This window comes from Ptychodera flava, chromosome 9 (genome assembly GCF_041260155.1).
Source record: "Ptychodera flava strain L36383 chromosome 9, AS_Pfla_20210202, whole genome shotgun sequence".
Taxonomy (NCBI): Eukaryota; Metazoa; Hemichordata; class Enteropneusta; family Ptychoderidae; genus Ptychodera; species Ptychodera flava.
Genome location: NC_091936.1, coordinates 38561236 through 38582838, shown reverse-complemented (window position 1 = coordinate 38582838; position 21603 = coordinate 38561236). Strand labels below are relative to the sequence as shown.

The 21603-nt window shown below is 37.5% G+C and overlaps 1 protein-coding gene and 1 non-coding gene across 2 annotated transcripts in view; one reads left to right on the top strand and one right to left on the bottom strand.

The window, feature by feature from the left end:
- LOC139140918 (protein white-like) overlaps positions 1-21253 on the bottom strand; it is a 53481-nt gene extending 32228 nt beyond the window's left edge. The window contains exons 1-4 of the mRNA XM_070710408.1: positions 20865-21253; positions 19832-20045; positions 11149-11414; positions 5208-5256 (exon numbers count right to left, since the gene is read on the bottom strand). Coding sequence (XP_070566509.1) covers positions 5208-5256; positions 11149-11414; positions 19832-19905 — 389 coding nt within the window. The 5' untranslated portion in view covers positions 19906-20045; positions 20865-21253. The remainder of the gene's footprint in view (positions 1-5207; positions 5257-11148; positions 11415-19831; positions 20046-20864) is intronic.
- Trnan-guu (transfer RNA asparagine (anticodon GUU)) lies at positions 12183-12256 on the top strand. Its single transcript has one exon. It is a non-coding gene; the product is annotated as a tRNA-Asn (tRNA).
- Positions 21254-21603: the final 350 nt, after the last annotated feature.

The following is a 21603-nucleotide window of genomic DNA, read 5'->3' as shown; positions in this document are numbered from 1 at the left end:
GAGTTTTTTATAATTTTTTAATTCTGGACATTCTGAAATCACACTCATCAAATTATTATCAGCCAACAAGTGCAAAGATATGTAACGGTAATTTGACCAGCTTCACCATAAAATACAAACATAGGGCCAAAGTCCCTGAAGCTAATATAGACATAGATACAAAATTAAGTATTTCCTGACTGTATGAAATTATCTCACTTAGGTCATCCTAGGGACCTGTAAACCAAATATTAAAGCTGTCTGACCAGCTGTTTTGAAAAACAAGCGACCCAACAGTTGACAGAGCTCTGCTGTGTAATGTAGAGAATAACTTTTTGTGACACATGAGAAGTGTTTTCAAATTTCATCTTTACCAAGCACAGATAGATTATATTGACCACTGTAAATATCTTGGTGTTATCTTTAATGAGTTTCTTGATTTCAAAGCAATGTCAGTGTCGTTATCAGAATCTGCTAATAGAGCTCTTGGTTACATTTGTTCGAAATTTAAAGTCATAAAAAACATACAAAACTCTTTGGTTCCGATAATGGATTACTGCTCAGGTGTTTGGGGCTTTAACAATGACAAACATTGTAACAAAGTACAAATCAGAGCAGTGCGATTTTTTCTCGGGTACATAGATTTGCACCAACTGCAGCTGTGATTGGAGACACTGGTTGGGTTTCTCCGAAAAGTGGGCATTATGTAAATATGGCTAGACTTTGGAATAGATTTGTAAAAATGGACGACAACAGATTATGTAAGCGTGTTTTCATGTGGGACAACTCGTTATGTGTAAATAATTGGAGTTTCAAAATGAATGAAATTTTGATTCTTTTAGACATTGATGTTCTAGACAATGGAGGTCTTTGTGATATTTGTAATTCAAAAGAGAAACTTTTTGTTGATGCAGCAAACTCGTGGTCACACAATATAAATAATATATCAAAATTACGTACTAACAGACAATTCAAATCACTTTACAAAAGGGAGTCATATTTGTCATGTAACTTGGATCGTAGCACACGTTCTTTCTTGGCTCAATTTAGATTTGGAATCTTACCATTGCGGGTAGAAACAGGAAGATTCAGAGGGGAAGCTTTACAGGACAGAAAGTGTATGTTTTGTGAACAACATGCATTTTCTCATACATTGTTCTTTATACAATGAATATCGTGAGAATTTATTTGTTATTGCTGGAAATCATATCGATGGCTTTCAAGATCTTACTGATACACAGAAACTGGAACACTTAATTAAAAACATTAGTCGAAGCACGGCGAAATTTATCGCCAGGGCTTATGGGAAAAGACAATCCATATTATACGAAAAACGATAAGAATTAACCTTTGTCATTGACCTTTTTCCCACTATAATAATATAAGACAAGAAGTCTTTGTAATGTTTTCTTTTCTCATGTATTTGGGCACAGTCCCTCATATGAAATTGTACCACTTTCTAAAAGTGACTAATAAGCCCGTTGAGGCTTGGTGTAATGTCACTAGTCACTATAATAAATATCTATCTATCTATCTATCTATCTATCTATCTATCTATCTATCTATCTATCGTGTATTGATGAAGCAGGTGGATATCTTTGATAGCTCATTTCAGGATGGCCTGACCAAAAATGGAAAAATTAGCTGCAATAACACATAATTGATGATTTCATCATAATTTCAATATATTACATTAAGATAAAGCCTAGAAACCTGTATACCAAATATCAAAGCTATCAGATGAGCAACTTTTGAGAAACAAATATTTTGACCAAAAATGGCAAAAAATTGACCCAAAAATACAAAAATTGAAGATTTCATCAAATTTCAATACATCACACTAAGACAACCCCTAGGAACCTGTATACCAAATATCAAAGGCATCAGACAAGTAGTTTTTGAGAAACACATTTTTTGACCAAAAATGGCAAAAATTGCACCAAAAATACAAAATTGCAGATTTCATCATATATTCAATATATCATATTTAGTTCATCTGTAGGAACCTGTATACCAAATATCAAAGCTGTCAGACAAACGGTTTTGATGAAACAAAGTTTTGACCAAAAATGACAAAAAAATTCCTTAAAAATACAGATTTGCATATTTCATCACAATTTGAACAAATCTAAGTTAGGTTATCCCTAGGGACCTGTATACCAAATAATAAAGCAGTCTGACCACCAGTTACGAAGAAGATTTTACCAAAAACGCCCTTTTTGGCGCTAATTTGCATATTTCAACAATATCTAAAAATTTAAAAAATAGTTTCTCAAAATCATATTTTTCATCTACACAACAAATATTTAATCAGTAAGTACTGCGGTTCTCAAGATATTTGCGTGGACGGACACCTCACAAACGGACATACATACATACACGTAAACATAAATACATACAGACTAACACCGGACGGATACCAATCCCAATAGCTTCTATAGACTATATTCTATAGTAGCTAAAAATGCTGTGCAGACAGGGGACAAAATACAATCTATGCTTGCAGAATGATGGTTATGTTAGTGTTGCTCAGTTCACTGTATTAAATCTATTGTATTTATACAGTCAGGTAACCAGTCTGATAATACTGGGCTTAGATTCTTCTACAGTAACTAGTCTATGACAGGCAAACAATCTTTGCTAATCCAAATTCTGTCACTGTGTCAGTCCCTGTATAGCTCTCAACAAAGATATTGGACAGATGATCATAAAACTATTGCTATTTATAGCTTGACTGCGGTATCAAAAATGGACTTTATCAGGGATTTTATTATTTTTAGGCAGCTTTGTTCATTGAGCTGTGCTTTCCAATGGCACAGTTTATTGGCTGGCTTTTTCTATCCTCATAAATCATAAGTCATCAGAATTCATCATATAGGCAAAAAATGTCTCCTGATTCGTCAACTGAACCTCTAATAAGGTCCTTCGACATTTATAGCACTTTGAAGCAAAAACCTCTCCATGAAGATGCCATTAAGAACACATTTTTCTTAAGCTTTTTCGAGAAGGGAAGCTTGATGCATAACATACAGTTGGTGTGCAACACAGTGAATGTCCTTTCCCACTTCACATCATTAATTCAAATCACTGTAAGGCACAAAATCTATCCCAATGTGTTTTATTGACAAAGAAAGACTGGAAAGCATGTGAATGTTGAGATGATTGTGGTCTTTAGTAAGAATACTTATCATGTGAATCACATTGACATCTATAAAACAATAAACATTTATCATATTTATGTTGAGACAAGCAGACCTATTTGACCTGAAATAAATCATTGACAATGACATAGTCCCCACTTGTAATAGGAGTATTAGTCTTGATGGGGCAGGGAAATGTGGTCATTAAGAAGTATCACTGGAGTGTATATGTTCAGATCTATGGGCACATAGGTCTATGTCATTGTTCCCAATTTGAAACAAGAGGCATGTCTAAGTTATGGTTCTAAATCGGGACAAAAGATCAGACCTCTAGCTGTATTGGCCAGCCAAGAAATACATATGCGCATAATAAATGAGGTACAAGATGTGACATCTTAAGGTCTATTATCCTATCAAAATTGAAGCATAAAGAACTTGTGGTTACTGAGTTATGCATATATATGCATAATCAAGGTCAAAGGTCATCAAGGTCACGTGACATTTTGAAAAAAAAATTGTATTGCTAATTAATCCATATATGCCAAAATTCAGACCTCAAGCTCTATTGGCTTGCCCACAATTATATATGTGCATAATTAATGAGGTAAAGCATGTGTTGTCATAAGGTCTCCCATCCTACTAAATATAAAGGACATAGCACTTGTGGTTACTTATTTATTGACATAATCGTGTATTTTAGGTAAAAGTTATCGAGGTCACATGACATTTTGTCAAACAAAATCTATCCTTTAGTCTATCCCTATAAAAATCATACATCTAGCTCTATTGGCTCGCTCAAAATTAGATATGCACATAATTAATGAGGTACAATATGTGGCGTCATAAGGTGTCCCATCATACCAACTATGAAGGATGTAGCTCTTGTGGTTCCTGAGTTATGGACAAATATGTATATTTGAGGTCTAAGGTCACCGAGGTCCGAGACATTTTATCAAAAAATTGTATTGCTAAGTTATCCCTATATACCAAAAATCAGAAATCTAGCTCTATTGGCTCGCTAAAAATTAGATATGTGCATAATTAATGAGGTTCAATATGTGGCGTCATAAGGTGTCCAATCATACCAAATATGAAGGGTGTAGCACTTGTGGTTACTGAGTTATGGACAAATATGTATATTTGAGGTAAAAGGTCACCGAAGTCACGTTACATTTTATCAAAAAAATTGTATTGCTAAGTTATCCCTATATACCAAAAATCAGACCTCTAGCGCTATTGGCTTGCCCAAAATTAGATGGTGCATAATTAATGAGGTACAATATGTGGCGTCATAAGGTGTCCAATCATACCAAATATGAAGGGTGTAGCACTTGTGGTTACTGAGTTATGGACAATATGTATATTTGAGGTCAAAGGTCACCAAGGTCACGTGACATTTTGTCAAAAAAATTGTATTGCTAAGTTATCCATATATACCAAAAATCAGACCTCTAGGTCTATTGGCTCGCTCAAAATTAGATATGCACATAATTAATGCGGTACAATATGTGGCGTCATAGGGTGTCCCATCATACCATATATGAAAGGTTTAGCACTTGTGGTTACTGAGTTATGGACAAATATGTATATTCAAGGTCATCCTTTTTGCAATATGAATACGATGAGAAACTAAATTTTTATTTTTCTTGGCCTTATACATGGGAGTCTATGGTCTGCCTTATACATGGGAGTCTATGGACTGCCTTATACATGGGAGTCTATGGACTGCCTTATACATGAGAGTCTATGGACTGCCTTATACATGGGAGTCTGTGGAGGTGAAAACTAAAAAGTCCTCTAACACGGCCAAATTTGATCGCATGTAAAACAAATCGACGTGCATCTGTATGAGGTAGGGTACTATCCTAGTACCAAGTTTGAACGAAATCGCTCCAGGCGTCTCTGATATATTTGCGTGAACGGACGGACGCACGGACGGACGCACACACGGACGCACAGACGGACGCACGGACATGACCAAACCTATAAGTCCCCCCGGACGGTGTCCGTGGGGACTTACAAATCATAGTTTATATACACCATATATCAATCATTCAAGATATAAATGTTTAGAATGTGTGTCCTTACCTGGCTCCCATTACAGCTAAAAGGGTCCCTGGTTCCACATAGCCACTGACTGTAAAAAGTAAACAGTAAATACAACTTGGTTTCAAAGTACATTACTATATTGCAAGTCATAAATCATCATTCATTCATTCATTCATTTTATAACTCACCTCATTCAAAAGTTCTATCATGATTCATCAATTATGGTCAGGTGGAATACATCATTTTCGGCATTGATATATGCACAGAACCAATTTCCAAAACTGTTCAGCAGTTTACAGTTTAGACAGCAGGCCTGTTACAAAACAGTGTATAACAAACAAACATACTGGCTGACTCCATCTAGTAACAGCTTACATTTTTTCCCCTCTTGCCTGAACCAAAACAGTCTTACGGCCTTATGAAACAACAGTGTCTGGGGCACGGCCAGTGATAGGCCTAGGGCAAAGAAACTGAGTATGCTGTTACCCTCAGAGCCATTCAATATGTATACACTTACAAACTGACTTACATTATAGATGATAGAACTGGTACATTTCTGGCAACTTGGCAACAACTGCCTATCAACCACACCAAGGAAATATGGCAAGTGTCCTTCTTGATAGGGCCCCCTTATGAGATGCGTAGAGTCCTTTTCAAGTTCTCATCTTGAAAAAATTGTCCTCAGTAATTTTTAATATATATATATATATATATATATGTATATACAGTACAGTCCACGCAAGAACCCGTCACTGGTGCGGGAACAATGCCCGCATAAAAAGTCTATTGTGCGCGCACGAAACGAGCATCATTGCCAGCATAATGCGGGCAGATAAAGTGCACTGTGCCGGCACTGTGCGGGCATGATTCGCGCATCGTCACTGTGCGGGCATTGTTGCAATGTGAGGCACATTCACACCTTGACCTTGAATGTATGGCTGAGTTGAACGCTGTTGCATGTGAATGTAAGTTGTAAGAGTTTCATTCTTGTGGACAAAAATTGCAACAAGTGGACGTACAAGTGGCTACTGTAGTGCTGGGTTTTGTTTTATATATATATATATACCGTACTCGTCCGAGTATAAGCCCCTGCTCGTGTATAAGCCCCCCTACTGATTTTGGAGGATTTTAGAAAATGCATTACATCCGTGTATAAGCCCTACCCTAGTGTAACTCAAATACAGAAAGGTTAGGAGAGTATATTTGGTCATTTAACTTGGTAAAATTACTTTAGATAATAAGAAACTATTAAAAGATGTTAAAACAATGGGAAACTGGAGTTCCCTTGACAATATCGTAAGGAAAATGACACGTTTTTCCAGTACTATCTTGATTCTTTGACCCTGCTCACCCCCGTCGCCTAAATAGAATAGTTCTCACTCACGTCCGCCATTGTTTATTTTTCATTCACGGCCACGATGTTTTCACACAGGGAACTTAGTAATCTTGTTGTTGTTGTTGTTGTTGTTGTTGTTGTTGTTGTTGTTGTTGATGGTGGTGATGATGATGATGACGATAATAAAAAATATTAAAAAACAATGTCTCATTCCTTGCTGTTGTTTGTCGATGTTGTAGATAATTGTAAAAGAAAACTGTAATCGTGATCAAAAAACGACGTAGGTCGCCCAACGTCACTCCCGTCCTATTATACAACCAAGGGTGGAATCGAGATGCCCCTGATCAAGGCTCATCAGCCACCTTCAAGGCCCAGAAAAAAACACCCCATTCACGAGCGATCGATTGAAATGTGCTATCATAGGCACTGAAATTTATCTCACTGACCTAATTTGGGCTTCACTTGAACTACCGACCTGCAAACGAGTGGAAAAACGGCGATTTCCAAGTCGTACCCGGTCAAAATCGATCACATTTGAACTTCCCGGTCGATGGTGATGGGCTGTCATCACTGGGCATTTAAATTGACCAATTGGGGGCACTGTAAAGGCTGCTTCGGCCAGCTCTCTGTTTATGTTTCAATGCTCCCTGCTCGTACGCGTACGTGTAACGTTCAAAAGTACGCGAAAAAGTAGAAAAACCTTCATAGTCATGCAGATAAACGGAGACTTTCCAACTCTTTGTCAGGAAATCTGCCATTTTACTTCAGGATATACTGTTGATAGTTAGAGCGTACACTTCCGGGTATTTGACTTTCCCCCGTTACAAGGATACAAACGTAATCAACATCCGGGCTCGTACTTGAGCGAGTGTACATTGTCGTTGTGAATGAGTATTCCAGGTGATAGTTTACAGTAAATGACGGGTTGATTTGTCATTGGTATCCATATAAGTATTATTCTACAAGAATGGAAATTGAATGAAGTTGAGACGGCGAAGTTTAAACTGTAGTGAAATTTTGCGTTGAGACAAGCCCCCTCATGTATCAGTAATGAGAGCTGGCCGAAGCAGCCTTTACAGGGCCCCCAATTGGTCAATTTAAATGCCCAGTGATGACAGCCCATCACCATCGACCGGGAAGTTCAAATGTGATCGATTTTGACCGGGTACGACTTGGAAATCGCCGTTTTTCCACTCGTTTGCAGGTCGGTAGTTCAAGTGAAGCCCAAATTAGGTCAGTGAGATAAATTTTCAGTGCCTATGATAGCACATTTCAATCGATCGCTCGTGAATGGGGTGTTTTTTCTGGGCCTTGAAGGTGGCTGATGAGCCTTGATCAGGGGCATCTCGATTCCACCCTTGGTTGTATAATAGGACGGGAGTGACGTTGGGCGACCTACGTCGTTTTTTGATCACGATTACAGTTTTCTTTTACAATTATCTACAACATCGACAAACAACAGCAAGGAATGAGACATTGTTTTTTAATATTTTTTATTATCGTCATCATCATCATCACCACCATCAACAACAACAACAACAACAACAACAACAACAACAACAACAAGATTACTAAGTTCCTGTGGTTTTCATGCTTGAAACATGCAGTTTCTTTTGTTTGAAGCAATTATCCTTTCATTTGTGAAGACTTTTCCTGGTGACTATTACAATTTTCACTGCTATGCTGTTGTTTTCACAAGATGTAGACAGTTTGATATTGGAATATTGAGTTGCCTTTCCGTGTAGGCAATGCATGCCTGTTCACATTACTGTTGATCAGCAGCATACATGACGTCTTTGTTTCAAGTTTGGGTTTTTTTCGACGCTGAAATTTCACCAAAATGTCACTTCTGTATTCAGAGATTGTACAATCAGTTTCTTTGGATGTGTAAGTCGATTTTGAAAGCGATAGAAAGATCGAGTGGTGTTGAAAAAAATCGTGCATAAAATTAGCATAAATTAAGCGTCCATGGCAGATAACATGGGGTTGCTCGAGTATAAGCCCCTCCCCTAGTTTTACAGCTGTTTAGTGTTGCCCAACCGGGGGCTTATACTCGGACGAGTACGGTATATATATATATATATATATATATATATATATATATATATATATATATATATATATATATATATATATATATATATATATATATATATATATATATATATATATATATATATATATATATGAAAGAAGTACATACAATGTTGAGATAATCAACTCTGGGTGTGAAGCCTCAGACAACTAGCCAGAATAATGCATCATAATGAGATGGATAATCTCAAAGAACAGCAGTAAGACATGTTGCAAGCACTACAGCAGGACACATAACTTGAAAAGTTAGGTGTTATCATCAGTTGTTTACCACAAAGACTATTTTGAGGATTGAAAATCAATATCGTCAGATTTTTCTGGCTCCCCTACACAGTGTTGATCACACTTCAAGCTAGCACTACACCACCTTTACACGTTGAGTACATTCATGCAATCCGGAGAGAAATAATTGAATGACAGACAATATCCTTTACACAACAGGTGCACCGGCTGCTGTAACCTCCATAAATGTATTAAATCTCCATAAATGTAACATCAACCATAATTGTGATAAAATGCACCCATAAATGTAATATCATCCATAAATGTAACAAAAATCAACCAGAAATGTAATAAAAACACCAACCACAATTGTAATAAATGGTAACCATAAAAGTAATAAAAAAATCACCCATAAATGTAATACTTGTCAACCATAAATGTAATAAATCTATTTTGTCGTTGCAATTGAGGAATTAGCCCTTAAATATTTATCTATGTAATAAGGAAAGCAACTCCACACATTATTCATATCTTAATTTTTTGCGTTTAATGTTTTGTATATTTGAAAGTGTATTTTACGTTTCCCTGTTTTGTGTACAGAACTGATTGGCCATGGCGCCGAGACACACCTGTAATCTGATCGTCAGTGCAGTCTCTACTCCAGAGTGGAGGAGACTGTATAACACTACGATCCTTTAACGCCGATTTTTCGAAAATTGCCGTACTTTCTTAATCAGTCGCCTCAAATTCGTCTTCAGTGGATAAACTGTGTGGAATAATCGATAGATTGTCTGTATTCCTATGTTGTCCCACTTGAAGTTTGTTCCTTCACTAGGGATGCTAGAATGTCTAATTTTGTTCTACTGTGTTCAAGGACGGTAGTGATCGTACTGTTTTTACTAGATTGAAATATAGATATATGTTCTCGTCAACATGTTTGTGTTGTAAGTTTCTGTTATAAGGTTGTATATTTCTCTGTTATTTGTTCTGAGTCATCTGTCATAAGTTTGTGTGGTACCATTCCTTGACCATTTATTTTGATGCCTCCTCATTATGTAATTATCAGTGTCTAGAACTCCTGTTCCACTTCCATTATCTAACGGTTTGATCAGTACCTCGCCATTTTCTGATTGTGTTCTCAAAGTACTCTATTCTGTGTTTCGGAAAGGAAACCTAGTTTCGGGAAAGTATGCAATAACATTACACTAGTCTTATTAAAGTTATTATTTACTCAGGGCATTAATAAACAAATGATCACATATGCAAGTTCAAGTTTATTACATTTATGGTTGAGTTTTATTACATGTATGGTTAATTTGTTTATTACATTTGTGGTTGCGGGCTGTACCATAATGGTCGACTGTTTTATTACATTTGTGGTTGATTTTATTAAAATTGTGGTTGATACTACATTTGTGGAGATTATTACATTTATGGAGGTTACAGCTGCCTGTCATCAAATACTGTAAAATACAAAAATATATAAGTTTTGAAAGTCTTGATTTTAACGGTAAAATGACAGAGTGCCCTTTAACTTGAAAGAAACTTTACAACTTGAAGGTATCATACAGATATACCTGTATAGAAAGTTTTCAAATTCCGAATTGTACAGTCAGTCGGTCGGAGTTCAACAATGGTTTCGACCCGTGGTTGACGGTGCATAAGTCAACCCGCATTTACAACAAAAGTGACAAAAGAATGAATCTGTTTATAATTTGGTGCGATTGAAGCGTCCATGGCACTTTCACGTCCGGTAACGACCCATCATAATGATCATGATGGTTAATTGTGCCGGCGGTGGATCCGGGGTCCTGGTGCGATCGCGATATAACTCCCGTGGAATTGACACAGACAAGTTTCTGGTGGAGGGGATGGGCAGTGTGGAGCTGTGTCGGGGCATGGATGTTTTTTACATCCATGGTCGGGAGTACCCGGCATGGCGCAAAGTTATAGGTGCTGAGGTCGGGTCACTGAGGTGAAATTGTCAATCATTTTACGCCATCCTCCACTAACTGATCACTGGAGTCTTACAGTTCTCTTGACTTGTCCAAAAACTCTAGTGTTTGAACTGCACAAGGTCACAACGACTGGCACACTGACCACTCGGAATTACAATTCAATCACAGCAGTCACTTCAGATTTCAATATACCTCTTGTTCTCGGGACAATGGTGTATTGTACATTCACAGCGTGCACTGTGAATATGCTGGGATAGCCGACTGTTTCGCCACTTTTAAATGGCAGGTCCCGTTGTAGAATTAAAACACAAATACAAAACTTCAAAATATCTGTACAAGACGTTTGGGAATACGAGTGTAAACGGCTTACCTCGACGCAAAATTTTCTTCGGCAAAAGAGTCTTTGGATCCTGCTTTCGGAAGAATTTCTTTTTGGGTGGGGGTGCGGTGACTTCGATGTCACACCATGTGAGAGTCAACCTTTCACTCAAAGTCAAGGACGTAGTTTTCCGTCTACCGTTTCCCAAATTCCCATTGAATCTACTGATCGCCGACGAAGACGCACCTTTGTTGACATCATCGACTGATATCGTCGAATAGTCCTTGTCTCTGCTGGCGGCGAGTCCATCGCTGCTTCTGAGAAAATCACCGAGTAAAGGCTGTTTAGGATTTGCGGTCTCCATGTCGTCCACATAGGACATATTTTACATTACCTGTGGATCATTCGCTGTTAATTACAAAGAATGTGTACAAGAAAAAACTATCACTTTGAAGAGTACAAATGTTCCTTCGACATATAGTGTTGCAGTCGTTCGTTTCCCGTCGACGTGATGTTTGGCTCGTTGCCTGTCTGAGCTGCGCTTGCCTACAAAGCTGGTTGCGATCGTACTATACTATGTGGTCTGTAGACGACGTGACCATCACTCAGTGCAAGTGGTCCACAGTACAGACACACTACGACGAAATCTGCGCACACTGCCGAAACTTAGACTCCAAAACTGCAATGGTACCCTTTAACGATCCATAGGACCTAAGCATGACTGACAAAGTCCACTGGCAATAAGATAAAGTTCAAAACGGCAGTTGTTCAACACGAAACAAGACCTGTCTGCAACACACGGTTCAGTTGTCCTCTGCCTGTATGAATTACCTTTGGTAACCTTTGGCTGCTGCAATGCTAATACAATAACAACGCTCTCAGGTCACGGCGCCTGCGCACAGTGATGGACAATTTTGATTAATTGAAGGGTGTAGTGTCAATTTGGTATTACAAAACAGTGCGTAAACTTAGAGAAAAACTGTATTTCTAATAAGCAAGAATATACAAAACCCGTTGAATATTAGATAAACTAACTTGTTTCTATACTAAATAATACCTATTAAAGTTGCCTTTTTCGCAAGGATGTCTCTGTGGCGCAATCGGTTAGCGCGTTCGGCTGTTAACCGAAAGGTTGGTGGTTCGAGCCCACCCAGGGACGCCATATTTTTTTCCCCATTTTCTCAAAATTCCATGTGCTTCTGACGAGATGAGATGAGATGTTATCCTTGAAAATGTACTCAAAGAATTGTTTACACTCTTTATATTTTCTCGATCGGTAGGAAACAAGCTTCATAAAGCTTTGAGAGCACAAAAATAACGTACGCGTGATAAGCCTAAACAGAAAAAAAATGCAACTATGTCAAAAATTAAAGCTATTGCATTTTTATTTTTTATTAACGAGCAAATTATTTAAATCTAGCACCCCTACATATTCAAGTAAAATGCAAAATTTATTTATACTAAATTTTAAACTTGGTATTCCCTTCTATTTTCAAAAGGAACTGCATGCAGAACCCTGCTGAATGAAATAGTTCCCGAATATGTTGTGTAAGAGCTTTTTGCGCTACCAAAATGATTTAAGCGAAGCGTCAGATCAAAAATTGCTGAAGCGCCTTGACGTGATTGGTCAAAAGGTGAAATTTGTCACCAACATCGATATCCAAAAAGAAAAATTACAATTTTTTTACAAATTTAGCTTGGAGACCATGACAAGCCATTTATAACTGTTGTGTATGTTGTTTCTAATTCACATCAGAAATAGTTGGGAACCACATCAAATTTCGATACTAGAAAGTAAATGTCCGATATGTCAACATTGTGCAAAGTCAGCTGTTGTATTAACTCCATTTGAGTGTGATCCAGTATTTGTGATGCAAAAAACACTTACTCATCCCGGATCGGAGTTGTGGACGCTTAGTTTTTCCTAGACTGGCACCCAAGTCGCCTGGCGTTCCTCGGCAGCTGAGTTACTGTGGGCAAAGGCGTTCACCCCACTATCTGCGCAACTGCAGCCTACCAGTTAGTGCGACAGTCATCTGAAGTTTAGTCCTTGAATTTATTCTGGTTTGATCTGTAATATGCCCACAGACTTAAAGCTAAGCTTTCCGTGTTTGCACATATTTTAAACCTATGCTTGTGCTCGTTTTTTCGATGTTAGAAATATATGTTGTAAAAGGCTGTTTTAAGTCATCTTCATTTGCTTTCCTTTAAAAGAATTATAAAGTACAAAAAAAGTTTGATGCTAGGATGTTGAAATGATGTCTTATTAAAAATCTGAATTATGTTTGGATTTGACCAGATGAGGCCAAAAAAAAAAAATTGTGTGTTTCCTGTAACATGCTCTTCAGAAATAGGGTAGGTAGGTAGGAAAAAATTTTTTTTTTGGTAATTTTTTTTTCTCTACAAAAAAGAAAATGTGAAAGTTTTAATACCCTTCGACAAGGGTCAAGGCATCGTCATTGTCAACACAAAAGATTACATACACGAATGCAAAAGACAATTACGCAACACTCAGTATTATACACAACTAGACAGTGACGACACAGAACAAACAGTAAACAAAGTACACGAACTATTAAACAAAATGTACGAGAACAAACACATCGACCATGATACTTATAAGTATCTCGATCCAAAACACATAAAAATCCGTACCCCGCATTGGTACTTATTGCCTAAAATTCACAAATCGCCGCCTGAAAACTCAACGTTTGCAGGGAGACCAATATTTAGTGGCTGCTCCGGTCCCACTAACAGAATTTCAGAATTCCTGGATTATTTCATAAAACCACTGGTCCAGCAACAACCGTCAAATATAAAAGACACAACAAACTTCATACAAGAAATAGAAAAACAAATTTCCCCCAACATGCATTTCTTGTAACACTCGACGTGGTGTCGATGGACACAAACACAATTCACGACGAAGCGATTCGGCTAGTCAGTGAAACATTAAACTCACAAACCTCGCTTCAAACAAATTACGGCATCAAAAAACCACCCACGGAAGACTTAATAGAAATGCTTTCACTAATTCTAAAACACAACAGTTTTGAATTTAACAAGCAATATTTCCGCCAAACCCGGGGCTGCAGCATGGGATCGAATGCCTCGCCAGAGATAGCAGACATTGCTTTTCATGAACGTTGAAAAGACAATAATCGTAAACAACCACAACAACATTCACTTCTGGAAAAGATTCAGAGATGGTGTCTTTGCAATCTTTCTGGAACACAAACCGAACTCACTAACTTCACTCAAAAAATCCACACAATGCACCCAACGTTTAAGTTTTCATACGAAAACTCAACACAAGAAATTACATTCCTAGATGTAGTAGTTTTCAAAGGTGCAAGATACCACAAAGAAAATATCCTCGACATCAAAACACATATTAAACCAACAGACACATTCCAATTTCTACATAGAGAATCGTGTCACCCGACAGCAACATTTAATGGCTTTATCAAAGGTGAAATCCTTAGATACGCTCGCACTTGAAACAACAAAGTCGCTTTCTTTAGAAACAAACTACTCGACAGAGAATACAAAAACAATGAAATCACGAATATAACAGAAAAAATAAACCACAGTATTCGTAATACACTAACAAACTTTACAAGTACACGTAAAGAAGCAACAAACAAACTCATCTTCAGTACAACATACAGCCCTTACATAAAAACAAAAGATCTTAAGGGAAGTCTTTTGAAACATTGGGCTGTGAACTGGAGAAGGACTCAACACTATAAGGAATCTATTCCCAGAATCACCAATCATTGCTTACAAGAGAAACAAAAACCTAAAAGACACACTAGTCAAACAAAATTTACAGAAGTAAAGAAACAAAAAACAAACAAACCAGACCACCAAACGGACTCACAATGAGACCCAAACATTGATATTCTTGCCTCGCTATTCGAAGAGCAAGAACACTAAATACATTAAAAACAAACACAAACTAACGAAAGAATCTACATTGCTACTGATGAGAAACCACACTCGGGTTTCGAAACGCAAGCGTCAAAGGGCACTCATCAACTTTGTAACACCATAGGTCCGGCTGCGTCTCGCCATAAGCTTTCCCCACACAAACAAAACATTACCGTACACACTAATCCAAACTTCCCTACAAATATCCGAGGCGAAACAAACATTTTCATTAACACAAAAAATCGGATAAAAATGTAGGAACACATTTTTGAAACGAATCAAACACAAACTCGACACAAAAACATTTTGGATAGTTAGGTGGGGAGCCTCTTTCACACTTTTTACAATCGCCATAAGCTTTCCCCACACAAACAAAACATTACCGTACACACTAGGGGCCTAATCCAAACTTCCCTACAAATATCCGAGGTGAAACAAACATTTTCATTAACACAAAAAATCTGATAAGAATATAGGAACACATTTTTGAAACGATTAAACACAAACTCGACACAAAAACATTTTGGATAGTTAGGTGGGGAGCCTCTCACACTTTTTACATTTTTTCTTGAACGTGATCGCATTTCTCACATGTTACGGAAAACACGCTTGCACAAGCAGTCGCTATTGTTGTTTAATGACGTCATGAAATCACGCGTGATTTAAAAATTTTCCCAGCCAATCTCGCGGGATTTGTCTTCAACGTCCAAAAAAAAAGTTTAGGGTCGGGGGGTTTGAACTAGGGTAGGTCGGGTTACCGGAAACACACAATTTTTTTTTTTAGGCCTGATCGGACTAGTTTTTTTTTCTTCAGGGCCGATGATTTTTTAAAGTTGCTGGCTTGGCCAATAGAGATTTTGCATGAGTTTCGCACACCAGGATAAATATGATGTGAGTAATTTAATATGTCTGGATATGAACGGATACTTCATCACTTTCTTCGCGCTCCTTATCATGTTCTTATGATGTCACACGTTCTGTCGTCGTTTGACAGTCGTTTTCTACGTGAAACGGCCACTTTTGTACACCTTTTTCGAGAGCGATTTTGGCCACAGACTCGATGTTCAATATATTGCTCTTGATTTTATCGATCGCCGTCTGATTTTGAGATATTTTAGGTAACAAAAAGGATACAAAGTTTGGCTGAACAAAGCACAAAGTACCCCCACCAAGGAAATATTGATACATTGTACGATTTGGAACGTTAACCCCTTCTGCAGTTTTTTTAATGCGAGCTCCAGACAGCCCGTAGCTTTGTCGCATCGGTCCTAGTGGTGTCTATCGAACGCACTCGGGTAAAGTGTCACCGCCACAGTACACTTTTTTCCGATACAAAAATAGGTAAATCTGTGTATTTATGTACACTTGATAATTCATATTAATGTATTTGATTAGACTAAGGGGGTTAGGAATTGCTGTGCGTGCGAGAAATTGGATTTTGGAATTTCACCAAAATGTTGATTCACTATACATGGTAGGAAACGATGAATAATTTTTTCCAACACAAAAATAGGTAAATCTGTGTATTTATGTATACTTGATTATTCATATTAATGTATTTGATTAGACTAAGGGGGTTAGAAATAGCTGTGTGTGCAAGACTAACACTGTGAATTTCTACAGACTTTAAGGAGGAGAACAAGGAAACGTTTTTGTATTCCAGAAAAAAAGGAAATCTTTATGAATTCCCTGGTTATGGCTAGTGGCCTTTAATTATGCATTGCTTGGAAAGAAAAAGAAACTCGTTCCGGTATCCCCAGAATAGCAATGTCCATACGTTTATTAAATCTCGGCAGATCGTAGTAATTTACTCACACCAGGTTGCTGTACTGTTCACACTAATGACCATAAATTATTCCAACCGTAGTAACAAAAGAATGTGCGGATGCTGCACCAGCTGACTCTGTAGAATCGAACAGTTGTCATCGGAATCCCGCATCTATTTGGGTTGAAGAATTATACTGTGACAAATTTACAAAAATTTATAGCAACTTTTCTTACGAATTTTTATAAAACCGACCAAATCTCAACCAATGGGAGCCAGCAGATTGCTCAGCTGCATGTCACTGCTCCAACGTACATCGAAAACGATGGTATCGTGAGCGTGAAATTACAATTTCTTTGCGCATAATTTGGAAGATTATGACAGAAAATCTGTGTACCACGTTCAAGTTTGAATCACAAAAGAATGACATGATAACATATTGTATACGATGCTACAATTGACCAATGAATTCAAATCCAAGCTAGTGAACAATAACATCGACAAACAGTAAAAACTGTTGGTGATAAAAGTTTCAAATTTAAAGGCATGGTAATAAGATTTCCGTAGTTAGTGCTCGTCATTTATGAAACGGCTTTGGGCGAAATTCGCTACCTTTTCCGAAAACTATCACTCTGAGTGTACCTGTGTTGGACGTCGACCTTTGACAGAACTATCATTTCCTTGGAGCACGAGACTAATGATGCAATCGACTCATGTTCCCGTGCATTTTCAGAGCAAACGAATCCTGCAAAAAGTGATGTGTTAGGCCTACAAGTATTAGCTCACGTGTGTAAACACGTGGGCTATTGTCATAGCGATGTCTGTCTGTCTGTCCGTGTGTGTGTGTGTGTGTGTGTGTTAGTGTGTGTGTGTGTGTGTGTGTGTGTGTGTGTGTCTGTCTGTTTACACGATAACTCAAAAACGCCTGAACGGATTCAAGTCAGATTTGGTACACAGGTACCATGTGCTACTTGCAAGAACTGATTACATTTTGGTTAGCGTGGCTTGCATATTAATGAAGTTATGCAATATCGTTTTTTTCCGTACAATGGTTTCCCTATGGAGACGGTAATGACAGTGTAGACATATATCAAGAAATACTGCACAAAATTTCATGAAACTTTTCACAGATGACAATCTCAGAACATTATGATGATACTGTGAGTGTCATGTCAATTATCTGCTCATTTGCATATTTAATGAACTTTTGTTATTAGTGACATAACTCTAAAATTCCTGCACCAAATTTGATAATACGTGCAACAAATATTGATCTGATATATATCTAATTATACTTAGAAGCATTAGGCAGTGTCAAGTTAATAAATAGCTCATTTGCATATTTTATGAAGGTTTGTAATTAGTCATATAACTCCGATATAACTTCACCAAATGTGATGAAATCTGCTGCAGATACTGTTCCGACTGATATCTAACTGTAGTGTAAAGCATTTAGAAGTGTGAAATTAATTAAGGGTTCATTTGCATATTTAATGAACTTTGTAATTAGGTATATAACTCTGAAATTACAGCACCTAAGTCAGTGAAATTGGGCACAGATATTGTTTTGATAAATATGTAATTGTACTGAGAGAAGCATTTGGCAGTATCAAGGTAACAAATAGGTCATTTGCATATTTTATGAAGTTTAGTAATTAGTGATATAACTCTAAAATAACTGCACCAAATGTGCTGAAATCTGCTGCAGATACTGATCCGACAGATATCTAATTGTGGTGTAGAGCATTTAGTTGTGTGAAGTTAATTAAGGGTTCATTTACATATTTAATGAACTTTGTAATTAGTGATTTTACTCCAAATTAAAGCATTAAATTTGATGAAACTTGCTACAGATGTTGATCTGATAAATATCCATTGTACTGAGAAGCATTGAGCAGTGTCAAGTTAATAATTAGCTCATTTGCATATTCCATGAAGTCTTATAATTAGTCATATAACTCCGAAATAACTGCATCAAATGTGATGAACACTGCTGCACATACTGATACGACAAATATCTAACTGTGTTGTAAAGCATTTAGTAGTATAAAGTTAATTAAGGGTTCATTTGCATATTTAATAAACTTTGTAATTAGGTATATAACTGAAATTTGGCACTAAAATTTGGTGAAACTTGCTACAGATATTGATCTGATAAATATTAATTGTGCTTTGAATCATTGAACAGTGTCAAGTTAATGTAGGGCTTATTTGCATATTTAATGAGCTTTGTAATAAGTGACATTACTCTAAAATTACAGCATTAAATTAAATAAAACGTGCTACAAATGTTGATCTGATGGATATCTAATTGTCCCATAAAGCATTGAGCAGTGTCAAGTTAATTGACAGCTCATTCGCATATTAAATAAAGTTTTGTAATTAGTGATTAAACTCGAAGTCTAAAAAAAACCCTGCTACATATAGTGATAACATATTGTTCTCATTGTTCTGTGAAGCGTACTACTATTAATGAACCTGTTGTAAAACACGTGAGCATATTCAGTTCATATCTGGTTTTCTACATGTTTGATGAAGAAAAACAAAGAAAGCTTATCGCCGCATTGCAGGGTCGCCAGTTTGAATCGCCGTCTTCACCGTTCACGATTGTGTAGATACGGGAAGCTTCCTGCCACACAAATGTTTCCCGATGAATGAGAATGTGACATCGACTGTCATCCTTCTTGTAATGTTTATTTCCAATATTTGGTACGAAAGCATAGTACACCTAATCACATAGCCTGACAAGTCATTTTAATTTAAGTCATTTTAATTTACACGCCCACCCGTAACTTTTACTTGCCCTTTATCTGGACAAGGGGGGGGGGGGGATACGCAATGCAAGACAGTGACGTAGGCTAAGCTAACTTCAAGACCCAAAGAGTGATTTTACGTTTGGTTGTATGGGCATGTCATAGGACATGATTTGTTTTAGCAGAACTGGAACCGTATTATAATGGACAAAACACAAGTTGCAACCAATGGAGCTTTAAATAAGTGAAGAAAAATACAAACAAATTGACAAACATCACTTACTTCGATCTCGTTCTCAAAATTGGTTTCTTTTCTCCATCTTCATCTTCGTTCACAAGAGGAGTTTTATCGTCCATCTTTGTAAAAGCGATGTTACCAGCTTGTGAAGTCTCCTCCGACAGAAAGTGAAATCGTCAGGCTTTACAAGAGATCTCAACCCGAGGGGGACGGAAAAGTCGAATTACTTCGGAATCAGTCCTGCTGACTCTCACGTGCCCTAAAAAACGGAAGATATATAACAATTTAAGATAATTTGATATCAATCGGCATCAACTGATAATCTGACAGTTCAATGTTGAATGATGGAGTGAAATAAATACATTTAATAAGTGTATAAGAACACTTGCGCGCAATTTCCTGTCCAAAACTGTGTTATGACGGGACCGGGCTCGGCAAATCGTGCAACACAGTGCAACACATGGTACAGCTTTACGAGAATGGTTGTGGTTATAAACGCTCTGGCTGTGTTCAAAAAAGATGAATTCCAACTGTTTCGCGTAGCACTGCTTTCCTTGACAGATCTGAATGTTTATTTCCGTCTTTCAACACTTCGGTCATTCAAAACTGTCGGGTCGAGCTCGAGTTAGTACAAAATGCATCATAAAATTACAAGACACCAGTTAAGCCTATGCAAAAGGTGGTTCAGAGGTTACGCCTACCAACATTTCGGTTAACAGTGACTCCGGAATATGGTGGGAAAGATTGATTTTAGTATTTCAGCTTGAATTTTCAGGAATTTAAACATTCGAAGCCGAGATGTTATAGTTTTCAGTGAGTAAAATAGGTGAATAAACAGTGACGTTAGGCTCATAGATTATCAGGACAAGGGCGTGCCGGGCAAATATCGGAAGCCATATTGAAAAGCGATTTTTCACGTTTGATGAACACGAAACTAGAGCGCTGAGTTTGACAGAACCCTCCATTCACCGGAATGCTCCATCCATTCGGCACTCTGGCATAGAGAGAACGATTTGCGCCAGTCAAATGTGACCGTAGCGGATTCATTAAAGATAACGGGACTAAATTGTCAACTCACCCAAACGCAGCGGAGGAATTCAAATTGTGACATATTCAGCTCCGTTAACACACCAATGATATCAATAGAGTTGCAGATTATGGCTTAGATGCTGCTACCCTCATCTTTGCGACAGCCATCTGAAAGCTAGTTTGTTGGTTTTTTCCTCGCTGACGAACATCAATTTTTAATCAATGCTATCATGGCAGCTATGCCTGATTATTGAAAATTAAAAGATGCAGTTGGTAAAACGCACCGCTCAAAGAAAAATATTAGGCACCACAATTTGTGCACCTTTCCATCATTTGCCTCGCGGAAACAAAACCCTTGAACTTTGTCTGATTGCGAACACATGACAGTTTCAGATTTACATAAGCTGGCCATATTCGAATTCGATGACAATTGGTATTATCTGAGAATCAAACGTGCTGGTGGGTTTGTTAATGTGTGACTCTCGGAAGTCACGTGAGAAAAGTACCCCACCTCTCGCGATAGGCTGACCGCTATCCAGTTTCGTCTTCTGTCATTGTAGAAAATAAGATAAGAAAAACACAGATAAAAAGAACATTGAGGCATCGAACCTTGCGTAGTTGATGGCTTGTTGTACGGAACGGTCTGCAACCCTATAATTTGACATTTTGCATGTGTATATGGACATTATAATACCAAAATGTATGTCATTACCTTGTGAAATGTAGACATCTTTAGTTGAAAATAGGCATGACGTCACCAAAAAAGTGGTACATAATGACAGAGATAA